Source organism: Ciona intestinalis, chromosome 1 (assembly GCF_000224145.3).
Source record: "Ciona intestinalis chromosome 1, KH, whole genome shotgun sequence".
Lineage (NCBI taxonomy): Eukaryota > Metazoa > Chordata > Ascidiacea > Phlebobranchia > Cionidae > Ciona > Ciona intestinalis.
The window spans coordinates 5,049,755-5,062,055 of NC_020166.2; the positions used below are offsets into that span (position 1 = coordinate 5,049,755).

Below are 12,301 nucleotides of genomic sequence, written 5' to 3' on the forward strand. Positions count from 1 at the left end.
ATCGTGACTCGCATGGTACCGTTTCGATTCTTTTCAATCTGTTGTAAACTGTATTCAATATTGACTTGCAGCATCGATTTATTAAAAAATAACACGGGCTTTCGAACTGTGCTCAACTTAAGGAACAAACTAAAGCTTGCGCACAACAATGCAAAACGTTTATTCGTTTGTTTTATCACTGTGCGCACATTCAACACGCCAAATTTGCTAAATTTAATGAAGGGTAATGTGGACCAGACAAAGTAACAAACCCTCTGGTATGTTAAACGAGATTCATTTTTGTGATAAATGTCCAGTGGGTTAATTGGGAAACCAGTGAGAGCTTCATAGTTAACGACACACAAACAATTGTGATGGTTTAATCTTATGTGTATATGGTAGTTGGAAACACAATATTTGTAAAGCTTTACATAGTTAATAATAAAGGCGAATAAAGTAGTACTGCTAAATACATGTTTACACTTGGTAATTCGGGTAACACCACACGCCAAATCAAAATTATGGGGAAATTCACATAATTTCGCTAAGATTAAAAAAAATACAATTTACACTAATACTAGCAATACATAGCCCAAGGAAACATGAAAAGCCGAGATGCGTTTAACAGTGATCGCAAAAACACTCATGCATAATATGGCTAAAACTTTAAATAACTAGTTGTGCGGATGGAGTGTATATTCAGACTTTGGTCAATATTTAGAAACTCCTAATCAAGAGCAAAAATGCAATGAATAAATAAAATATATGAATAAAATATGTACATTCTTGGAATCGACAATAATCCAGGCAGTAAATGTTGGACTAACAAATATAAAACGAAATTTAGGTTTATGTCAATACTGCTGTGCTATTCATTACCAGAATACCAACAATAGCAGTGACAACTTACACGAAAATGACAGCTTTGAGAAAACATTGATATATTGTTAATACATGTAACATACAATAAATAAATGTTGAATGTAATAAGTTTATGCTGATGCAGTGGAATTGTCATTTTTAGTAGATACAACATGCAATGCTTTGTGTTCTTTAACCTCTGTAGAAATAACAGCAGGACCAGCACCAGTGACACGATGAACCCCTTCCAAATCTACAGCAGTCATTGGACTTTCCTGTGTAATTCCTTGGTTGTTCTGTTGTTGATTGTTCGATGCAGACGAACCAAAATTGTCATCGTTAAGAATAAAGTCAGCATCACTGTCATTATCTATGTTTTCCTGAAGAAACATTTTTTAAGAATAAACATGATCTTGGTTATGTAAGATAGACTGCAATAAAGACAAGTTTTTAAATATTAGTTTTATCATTGATTAAACTAAATTAATTAGCTATATTACCAGCAAGATATATATTAGAAACCTTTCACCAAAAATTGTTTTTACAAAATCTAAAAAAGAATATTCTGCTTTACAATGACCAGTTATGGGCTGAGTTGTAAAGAAAATTACCGAGTTTCAATAAATGTTAACATTTTTTTGTTTAAAGTTTGTTAACTAAGAAATATTTGGTTTATGCTTTTAAATATCCTAGGTTCGATGTACTTACAGCATATGCATGTGGGCTTGTTAAACAGTTGGCAAGAGGAGTGCAACATGACGGCAGGGATGTGGAAAGTGGTGGGCCAGCATGAGTTAATATTGGCTTTAAATAACTTTAGGGAATGCAGTTAAGATTAATAAAACAGATATGTTTACATTAGTAAGAATACAATTTTATTTACGTTTTGTATTCACTATATAATTATGTTTTATTTAAACTTTAAGCATTTCCTATGTCACCACACTACCAGAAAAAATACTTATTCTTATTCATAACATCTATAATGAAGTAAAAAGGATACAATTGATCGAATTTATACCAATTCTTAAACATCCAAGCACTATCAGCATATTTAGGTTGTGCAACAGATACTTGACCATCTGATACAGTCTGTATGTAAAACAAAGAAAATTATTCAGATGTATAACTTGGGTGCATAATAATAATCATAAATCATGATATAAAGCTAGCACAAAAGCTTTACAGCCACAAATAGTATTGTTTTGAATTGTAAATTACTGGAACTAATAATGAAAATGTTGTTAATATCAATTTAAGTTTTTTAATGTATAATGTTTATTATGCAGTCACAAACCAGTGGAACACTATTTAATTTCAAATTAATGAAATTACAAAAACAATTACAGTAAACAACATCGCTGGCATAATGAAAAGAACAACTACAGTAGTAAGTATTCAAAATCAGTTAATGCTATTCCTACAACTTTTTATTATTAAATATACCATGCAAAAAATATTATTAGATTTGAAATGTAAAATGATTTAGAAAAGAGTTCAAAATGTAATGAAATTTTTTTTTATAGAACACGGAACAAGTTAGTATAATAACTTGGCATTATTGGCAAAAATTTTCCAACTAGCCAGTTGTTTTAGTAAAGTGTGAGGAGGAAATTGAGAAACGCTGATTTAAATTTAGAGTAGCATACACAAAGCAACCTATACATAAAGTAGGATACGCTACTGTATGTGCTGACTACAGAATATATGACAATTATTTCTTAGACTACTTTTAAACTGAATTATCAAGCAGTAGGTTGAATAACATGCCAAATTGACAATAAATTTCATGTACACAATGTAAAACTATACTGTAAAGTTATATGGCTGTACACCATAATGTTATTGGTATAGACTGATAACTACTGCACTGTCACTTTATTTTAACAATTACTGCGAAGTGTAAACAAAACCTATTTTCACACACTACATTACATTTACTTTAAACAATAATACAGTTTAAATTAAAGCACAACATTTCCATGCAGTGTTTTGTTGATGCTGCTAACAACTTCATTACAAACATTACTTACATCTGTTGAGTTACTACGACATCTCTCATAATTACCATTCCCCTTTTAATTAAAATAAATTAATGATAATCAAGTCACTAGTTTCACACACAAAGTAGTTTTTAATCCTTAGTATAACTGCAGATAAATTAAAATTCCCTTTTGCCAATATAAGGTCACAACACAATTTTTCTGAATTTTAATATTTAGGTTTTAATTTTTACAAATTTTATAAAAAGTTTCTAATTTTATGACAAATGGAAAAAAACAAACAAAGACAAAATAAGAAAACCTGTTCAACAAAGTGTATTCTACAATGTTAGCAAAACTTTCTAAACATATATAAAAAACTTATTTTGACCTTTATGTGGTACCTAAAAAATTTAAACTTCGCCGCTTTGTTCACGCTTAGTTTCTTTAGTATTAAACAACATTTTTTTCAAAATTTTGCAAGCAACTTTCAGATTTAGCAGATAAGCTACAAATTCTAATCAATGTTATTTGTCATTTTGGTACCCGTATATATATTTAGTATTGTATTGAGTATACAAAAGTAGCTCACTCAACATTTATTAAGCTTTGCAACATAAATTGGACAAATTGGTAACAAGCACACTAATGTTTGTCAGAATCTTTAACAATTTCAAACTTCCACACAAGGAAATTTCCAACGAAATAATAGAACATTAAACTAATTATGACAAACATTATAATAGATAATGCCTACAAAAAGCAAAACTAATGTAATAAAACTATAATTTACATCCTAACTGCATAGTCATCTACAATCTTAGTATAATTTAGGTTATCAAAACTGTTAACAACAATAAAACATAACAGTATATACTCACATTATTTTGGTTGTCTATATTTGTTTGTTCAGTTTGAGTTGGTGCATCGGGATCTACTCCAACCCTGGTCGAATACAAAGGATATTAAAATGTAATTTTCATAACATATATGGTGGTATATGATAATGGTTGAATCAGTCATATTAGACCAGTGTTTTTCAACCATTTCTTAGCAGTGACCTAAGTACTAAGAATAGATTAACAGAAAAGCTTTGGCAACCCAATTACCAAAGAAATCAAATAATCTGACACATTTGTTTTGTAAGCAAAAAGTAGACCACACACAAATATGGGACGAAAGTTGTCCCTGAATTTTTCATCAACATGCACGGTTTATAATATAATATATGCAGTACTTTGTGTAAAATCAGTATACTCTCATGCCTCAGCGACCCCTAAAGTTTGTTACATTTAGAAACCCATGTCTATATCATGATGAAATCTAAATTGTAAAAAAATAAACAGTAAGTTTCTCACTTGATCTTAAGCCAAGTAAGCATCTGTGTGGTTCCACCTCCAAGAATCCAAACAGTGAAAAACACAATAAGAAGTGTGGTCGAAAATATCATCTGTTTTCCCTTCGTGCAGGTGTTTCGTATTGCAAGTGTAAACGCAATTGCTCCACGCAATCCTAAATAGTTGAATTCATAAATTTTAAATAAACTTGTTAATTTGTTATCATTATCTAAACCTACCATATTTAACAACAATGTAATGTAGTAAATAATCTATATATACTAAGCATTTTTGTAAAACAAATTTACTGATGCAATTTAATATAATTTAGTATAACATAGAAGACTGTAGATAACATAGTGGCTTACACACCTGCAAACATCATCATGTGCTGTATGTTAAATGGAATCTTTCTTCTTCTACCAAGATTTAATAGGAAAGAAAGTGGATAAACATTGCACGCACGTGATATCATCACTGCTACCTAATATTTGCTTGTAAGGAATAACAAACCACAATAAAAATTTGTCAAAGTGGTTATATAATATGTTAGCAGGGAATTGAAAAACAGCCAAGGATTTATTACAGATGTGCATGCTGCAGTTGGTACCAACACAGGAAAGCCTGATTCAATAGAGAATGTTGTTTGATCGTTCAATTTCCGGTAGCTGCTTGGTTAGCTATTCAAAATAAACTAAAGTAATCAAACACTTATAAACAGCACGCTGGGTATACCTACATAAACAAACATAATCTGTTCATTCCTAACTAACAATTTTAATTGATAATGCATAAAGGATACGAATGCACCAAATATAAATATGGCATTAAATTGGTGATGACTAAAAGTAAACATGGCCACACCCATGTAACCGAAGATAAAATTTTCCGCAAGAAAATTGAGCAGTTCGAACAACTCTTTTGTACGTGCTTTAGATTCAGTTGAAAGATTGTTGTAAGTATAATGAGCCTGAAAGGAAAAATAAAAACACTTGTTTGAAACTATTGCTACAAAGTATAATGTATTTTACAAACATAAACTATTTTACAAACAACACAAGAAACAACAAAATTTGTTTTAATGTTTTTGTTTGTAAGTTTAACATAATAAACAAATTGTTAAATAGCTTACTTGCAAAACACCACAAAAGAGAACTGACACGATTCCTGTAAAACCAACAGCCTCTGCTAGTAAGAATGATGCCCATGACATAAGGAAAAATATGGAAGTCTCCAAAACTGGAAAGTGACAGATTTTCGTGAACTTAAACATGCATGCTGTGATAACAGCAGATAAGGCTCCAATCGCAAAAGAGCCGAGAAAAACTCCAATAAATGATCCTAATGCGCTGAAAAATGCCCCAGAGCTGAAGCTTGAACTTGTTGCTGTTTGGTACTTTTGAATGGATCTAAAAATGTGTAGGGAATTTAACAGAACACTTAAATCCACCTAAAAATATGGTTAAATGTATATAGTTCTGATGTCTAAAATACGATAAAAAGTAGTTTTTGTCATTTCAAAAAATAAGGTTGTTGCCATAATTGGCAGTATGGTACTTTGAACAGTGCTACATAACAACTTATTGTTTAAGCAAATAATGGTGTATAGAACAGATATTTAAACAAATAGAAAAGCACAATGCTGTGCCGGCATGCAGTTATATTTATGTGATAAACTTACGATACAAGTACGATAGCCACGGCATCATTGAGAACACTTTCACCAAAGAGCAAAGCATCAAGATTTACATCAACCTTCAGTTCTTTAAATACAGCAAGCATAGTAACTGGGTCAGTAGCAGATACGATTGCACCAAATAACAAACAATCTACGTATCCAAAGCTAAAGCTTGGGTCTGTGTTGTATACCATCATCCATGACACAAAGCCAAACATAATGGATCTGGAAATAAATTAATCAGCATTGATTTCCATTCATCCACATCAGACACTTACCCGATAACCAATGCAGATAGCACAGTTCCAATGAAGGCAAATGTCAGAATAGAACCAATGTTTCTAAAAAAGTGTCTCTGCATATGAACATAACTTTACAGTAACTTGGAGACATGACCTTTAAATTATTGTACAACATACAACACAAGATTATAGAGACTAGGGTATATAATAACTTGTGACTACCATGGTATATAAACAAGTTTTTTTGCGTATATACTATATATATCTATATAATGAAACTTAACATGAACATACTAATACACATAACATGATAGTAGTATTTACTATTGCCATAAAAAAGCTCATTTTAATACATAAATCATACAAGGATAGTAAAGGTAAAATTAAACATAATCTATTACAGTAAGAATTCTATTTTTGAATATTTACCTTTTTTAAACTGTAGCCGGCATGAAAAATAATTGGAGGCAAAAGAATATTGAAGAAAAGTTCTGGATCAAATGTCATCTGTATCAACAGAAGAACTCTTTAACGATTTTTCAATGTTTAAATATATCCTCTCAGGTGGGGTAATAAAAAACAATGTGTTATTTTGGGTAGGAAAAGACAACACCCTAGCCCGCAAAAAAATGATTTTATTACAAACAGCCTTTGTAAAAAAAAAAACATATTTATTTGGCTTGATTTTCATTCTAACTCGTATTCTGGTGTCCATTTCTTCGATAAAACAAAAAAATCAAATTAAAAACCTTTTGGTCAGTAATATGATAATCAATATTTTATGTATAAGTTAGTATCATGCCTTCTGCAATTCCCGGTCAGTAAATTCACTCCTTGGGCAATCTGATATTTGTAGCGTGTAAACATAACTTGAGTGATTAAACGGTATATTAACAAAAGATGGCACTGCACTTTGAGGATCACCACCAGATGTTGAACATGTCACATTGCCACGATGTGGAACAACCCCACCCACACTTGTGTATTTAATTATTGCTCCAATGATTAAACCTGTAAAAACATAATATACAACTTTCAAAATTATGAACAGAAAGTCTATACAACCATGGCATTTTTAAAACATACATATACAATAAACATATATATATAGCACAGCACATATTTACCACATATACAGATTTTGTTGGAAAATAAGAAACTACTTGTAATATATATTGTATATATGTGTATGTGTGTTATAAAACAGTTATACAAATGAACGAAGTGATAGAATCAAGCAAAAATAACCTACCATATACTATGGCTAATCCAGTCTCGTGCAGAAAACGAATTCTTTTATGTTTAAAAATCCATATGGTGAAAATGGTAAGCATTAGCAAAGCAATAAATAAAAGAAGATTTGCGCTGTCCGTTTTGTGTTTTTCCTCCGCCGAAGTCATGGCTGATATTTACAAATAATCTTTTTGGAGCAGGGAGAAGAACCAAGTTAAAAATTCTGATTCAGTTCAACTTATAGTTTACAACTAACTTTCCATAATTGGAATTGCTCTGTAAACAGTAAAGAATCGTCGTAACGTTACTCACAACCAACATACAATAACGCAAACGTTAACTTAACAACTGCGATTGTTATTGAAAGCTGAAGCTGAAAGCTGTCTTATGAGTAGTGCTGCCGAAAAGTAAAAAGTTTTTAGCAACAAGAGAGTTTAGTTCTAATGAAGGGGCACGCTCAATTTTTATTTAATTGACACAAAATTTGTAAATACCAGAGTCGTATAAACACCGAGTAGTCCAACTGCCGTCCGTGTGTGTTCAAAATAGAGCAAAAGCGGTGATTTTGGCAATGGATTTAAACGAACTTGTTAGGTTTTCTTTGTGTTTTCCTTTTGTGGAAAGTGTAAAACAGCTTTTATTTACCTTACCAAACATTTTTTGGAAAAATATATGAATTTAGCCGTATTAAAGGACTAAAATGTCACAAATCAACCGCTTCTAATTCTATTTTTTGACTTGTTTGATACAGAATACAAATAACACATGATTTGAACTTTTTTCAACCTTTAAATTTGTTTTTGGGCCCAAGTTTTTTCTATAATTTACCGAAAAACATACATTTTCCCTATACCCACTGTGTCATTTTGGACCCAAATTGCCGTTCAATTTGTCTCTACTCGGTATTTCTATGGCTCTGGTAAATACTAAATACGCGCAACTTCAAACCTGGTCAACCTCGTCAACGGTTCAATCAATTTGTTTTTTTGTTTTTTTACGACTGTCGTTACCTCACAACTGCGTCCAAGAATACCAGTAGGAAACCAACGACTGAAATGGTTTAGCATAAAAACGACGATTTCATGAAACAAACAATGAATATTATGTTATAATTGATAAACCAAACGATTCTATTCCACAAAATTACTAATTATGTTATTATGATATCGAATAAATGAGAACGCAGGGCAATATTAGGCTACTACTAGATAGAAAGTTTGTTTTTAGCCCAAGCCCCAAAGATATGTTTTACACAACTCTTTTGCACAGGTTTAATTAGCAAAATTCCGATTATTAATACTGGGCTGATTTTATTGTTGGTCGTGAACTTTTTATTGTTCCAAATACAGAACTTTTATTTTTTATTGCCTATAGTCCGGGCATTCTACTGCCATTTGTTTCTAATATTGATGCATAACTTTATTGATGCGCTCATCCAACCCTGATGGCCCTCTAGTGTTTGCGATATTGGCGTGATATTGCTCAATCGTCGAACAACCATCGATAATACCGTCACCTTTGCTGCCATCGAGTGATGGGTGGTGGTACAATCATCTAATAAAACCAAAAATAAATCTAACAATATTAAAGGCGTTAAATAAATCTTTTGTTTGAATCTTTTGTAATCGAAAAAACAAGATGTAATTTGAAAAAATGTCTGTAAAGATATTTCTAATACAGAAATCTGACTCTATCAGCGACTCCATAATAGTCCAGGTTTGCAACTCAGTTTATTCGACGAAAAAACATTGACGTCACGATACAGATAACAGTGAAAACAGCAAGCAGTGCAGGACACGACTCCTGCACTGGGTCCGACTGCCTCCTTATGCAATACAGTACCAAGCTTATATATTGGCGAGAATGCCAAATGCGAGAAAAAGCATCACGCGAGAATAACATTAAACACGAGAAGAAGGTTTAAACTTGGTTTCGTCAGTTACAACATTATACAGCAAGGCTCCGTATTGTCACAGAACAAAGTCTCTCAGCATTGTCCTAACAATGCAGCTTCCTACTATCAATACGTTTGTGTGCGATTGTCATTGTTAGGCCTATATGTAGGCAAGGAAACGAATAATTTTCCTCCGCTTTGCGCCAACTTTACACGACACGCAATCTTTAATAGTGAAATTTAGATATTTATTGAGCACGTTAGTGGTCACATAGATCCTTTTTCGTCGAACAGTTGTTCTTGTTATTGTTTTTTGGACGACTATTTTCCGCACTTACCTCAATTTTCAATTCTAGCATTTATTCTTTATTCTCTTGATTGAAATCAAATCATAATATATATTTATAATTTTTAGACTGAATTTTCAGATTTAAAACCGCACTAAGAGCGATTAATTAACGATTACTTTCCTCATGCACTTTACATAGCGGAAACACTGTCTGGCAGTTTGGCGGGAAACGACGGAACGTGTTGTATCCACACAACGATTCACGACTGAATCAAACTATTAGCATTTAAGTGGGGACGCATTAAATGCACTACTCTTATACCGTATTATCAATAATTGTAATTGAAACATTATTTTTTAATTCAACATCATATAATTAATATTAACTTTTAACATTACCTAATTACTGCGTGATTACGGTTTGTCAAAGTTCATGAAAAACACGTTTTTAAGCGATGACAATGTTAACTAGTGTAAGTTTACAATAAACACATGGTACAGAAGTTGTACAAAGCGTTTTTATACATATTCTTCACCAATCACTCGATCCTCATACGTCATAAGTTTCATTAGTTATAATACATTTATGAATACATTCTGCCAACTGCTCCACAGTCACCAATGGCGACTAGAACCCGTTTTGTTGATTTCTTCAGATTTGTTTTTGGTCGAGCCTAGTCCGTTGTAGTAAAGGTATTAATTAATATAGCAGGGTGGGGGTAGATGGGCCACCTTTTTATTTTGTTTTCTTTTTTCATTTGTTAGTAAACAAAGAACATTTAATGAATTATAAAACCGTATCTTCACGACTTTCACAGACCGTTGTTAATTGTTTAAAACATGATCAGGCTATTTGGATATTATGTGTTAAAGGTGTCCCATCTTCCCCGACTCCACTATTTTATGCTAATTAGTTTATAACGTGCTCATTCATTAGATCTGTGATCTCTTGTATACATTATAAATCTGTGCTCGAACACTCTCAACCGCTACAACTTTACCACCATAGACATCTTGTAACATAACTTTTATTCCTTCGACTACATTTCTCAATACTAAGGTTCTTTAATCAAGGTGTAAATGGGGCGTGTTTAAAGTGAAATGGGGTGTGTTTTATTTTCTTTTATTCTCATTTTTACACTTGGGATTCGATAACAATAAATCTAGTTTGCTCCCCCTCCCAAATTCTAGTTTTTCGTCTCTGCCCGTTAGTATTCCACCAGCCAATGAAATGTCGCAAGCATGGAAGCAATTCCTTCTCTACCATTTTTGTTACGCAGTTGTAAATTTCTGACATAAAAATTACACTAAAGAATCATAAATAACAATAGTTAGCAACACCAAAATATGTTTACCTACAAGCCAACTTCAAACGATACCAAGTCACAGTGGATTGGGCCCAGTATTAAAACACCTGTATGTATGTGGTAATTTAAATAGTGATGGATATCATTAACAGGCTATGAATAAGAAAACATTTTGGAAGAAAACTGTACAACATGATTGAAACATCGGTAGCTGTAGATAATGATTTTTGAATGATAAAATTGATTGTAGTTTGCACGTATGAATCATTAATCTAGTATGGTAGTTTAATAAAATAAGCTGAAGTATATCGTACAGTTTGTCTCATGAAATCAGTTTTAGGTTTATATACCACTTACGTGCTCAACAACCTTTCGACGAAACAGGGATCTCACTACACATGGGGATTTCCCGTAGTGTGTGTGTGTACGTAGTTAAGATATTGACCTAACAATAGCATATTCAAAATATGAATGGAAATATTGTGACGTCATGTGATACGTCACCATTAGCAGCGAAAATCGCGGAGGAACACGAAAAATGTTTAGTTCCTTTAAAAGATGATTTAGCCAACTGGTTGTCCAAGTTGTTTGGTGAGTTTGTTTTGTTGTTTAGTCGGTTTTGTAAATGTATTGTCTTGATCTTGATGCTAGTGAAGAGTCTTCCCCCCACCTTATTTGCTAACCACTAACCCCTATACTCACTAACCCCTACCCATCAACCCCTAACCACCAACCTCTTACACACTGCTCATTGCCTAGTCCCTTATTTTTTGCTGGTTTGTTCATTCATGCTTGGTAACTTAACAGTGAGCATTGATGTAGAAATACATTCTATTGTACTTGCTCATAGATGTATATATATATTATTCTATATTCTCAGACAAACAATTTAATGCTGAGAATTTGTTCGAAACTCTGCAAACTGGGTCTCTACTTTGTCAGTTGGCTGCCTTTATTCATAAATTTGCTGCCGAGCGAAATGTTCGCCCCAAATCTGCAAAACATCGGAGTGGAGAAGGCCCAATATCCGCCCAATTGGCAATACGGGGTACCTCTATGCATGCCTGCTTTTGTCTAATGTTTAGCGCCCACACTGTCCGGCAAAAATCCCCCCAAAAATAATCATCCACAAAGTAACATACATGGTAACTCGTAAGCTGGCACGAGGTGTCAAACCCGTGTTATAACGACTGACGTTTTCCGGCCACGCGAGGATGAAGTAAAGTAAGTTACATTTAATCACTGGTTCTTTTGGTGCATGAATACTGAATAAAAGTCTAATAAAGATTTTTGGTAATTTTTTTGAACTAACATTTTCACTTTGTTGACTTTGGTCATCTTTATCAGGTTATTTATATGAAAGTAAAATAGTTTAGTTTTGAAATATATTAGACTTTGGTACATAAAGTATATTAAATTTATAATATAGCCTACTTCGCAATACCATATTACATAAAATATTTGAATCCTACATCAATAATTGTTTGTAAAAGTATTAG

General features: G+C 32.5%; 3 protein-coding genes across 4 annotated transcripts in view; 2 read left to right on the forward strand and 1 right to left on the reverse strand.

The window, feature by feature from the left end:
- Positions 1 to 140: 140 nt before the first annotated feature.
- Positions 141 to 7,629, reverse strand: LOC100184733 (sodium/hydrogen exchanger 6). Of its 2 annotated transcripts, XM_009864058.3 has the most exons (14): positions 7,332 to 7,629; positions 6,882 to 7,090; positions 6,509 to 6,586; positions 6,116 to 6,192; positions 5,841 to 6,062; positions 5,292 to 5,568; positions 4,962 to 5,129; positions 4,532 to 4,643; positions 4,181 to 4,334; positions 3,704 to 3,767; positions 2,874 to 2,915; positions 1,844 to 1,932; positions 1,549 to 1,654; positions 141 to 1,220 (listed from the first exon to the last, which is right to left on the reverse strand). In XM_009864058.3, the coding sequence occupies exons 1-14, from the start codon at positions 7,477 to 7,479 to the stop codon at positions 972 to 974; spliced, it is 1,995 nt and encodes a 664-aa protein (XP_009862360.1). In that variant the 5' UTR covers positions 7,480 to 7,629; the 3' UTR covers positions 141 to 971. The 2 variants fall into 2 exon arrangements, with proteins under 2 accessions (XP_009862360.1, XP_002125264.2); XM_002125228.4 differs by lacking the exon at positions 2,874 to 2,915.
- A 3,510-nt stretch (positions 7,630 to 11,139) lies between these two features.
- Positions 11,140 to 11,939, forward strand: LOC113474482 (growth arrest-specific protein 2-like). The gene is made up of 2 exons (XM_026835737.1): positions 11,140 to 11,393; positions 11,683 to 11,939. Exons 1-2 carry the CDS (start codon positions 11,270 to 11,272, stop codon positions 11,922 to 11,924), a joined length of 366 nt encoding a protein of 121 aa, XP_026691538.1. The 5' UTR covers positions 11,140 to 11,269; the 3' UTR covers positions 11,925 to 11,939.
- Positions 11,940 to 12,158: 219 nt separating this feature from the next.
- LOC104266845 (growth arrest-specific protein 2-like) overlaps positions 12,159 to 12,301 on the forward strand; it is a 4,314-nt gene continuing 4,171 nt past the window's right edge. The window contains exon 1 of the mRNA XM_026836518.1: positions 12,159 to 12,164. Coding sequence (XP_026692319.1) covers positions 12,159 to 12,164 — 6 coding nt within the window. The remainder of the gene's footprint in view (positions 12,165 to 12,301) is intronic.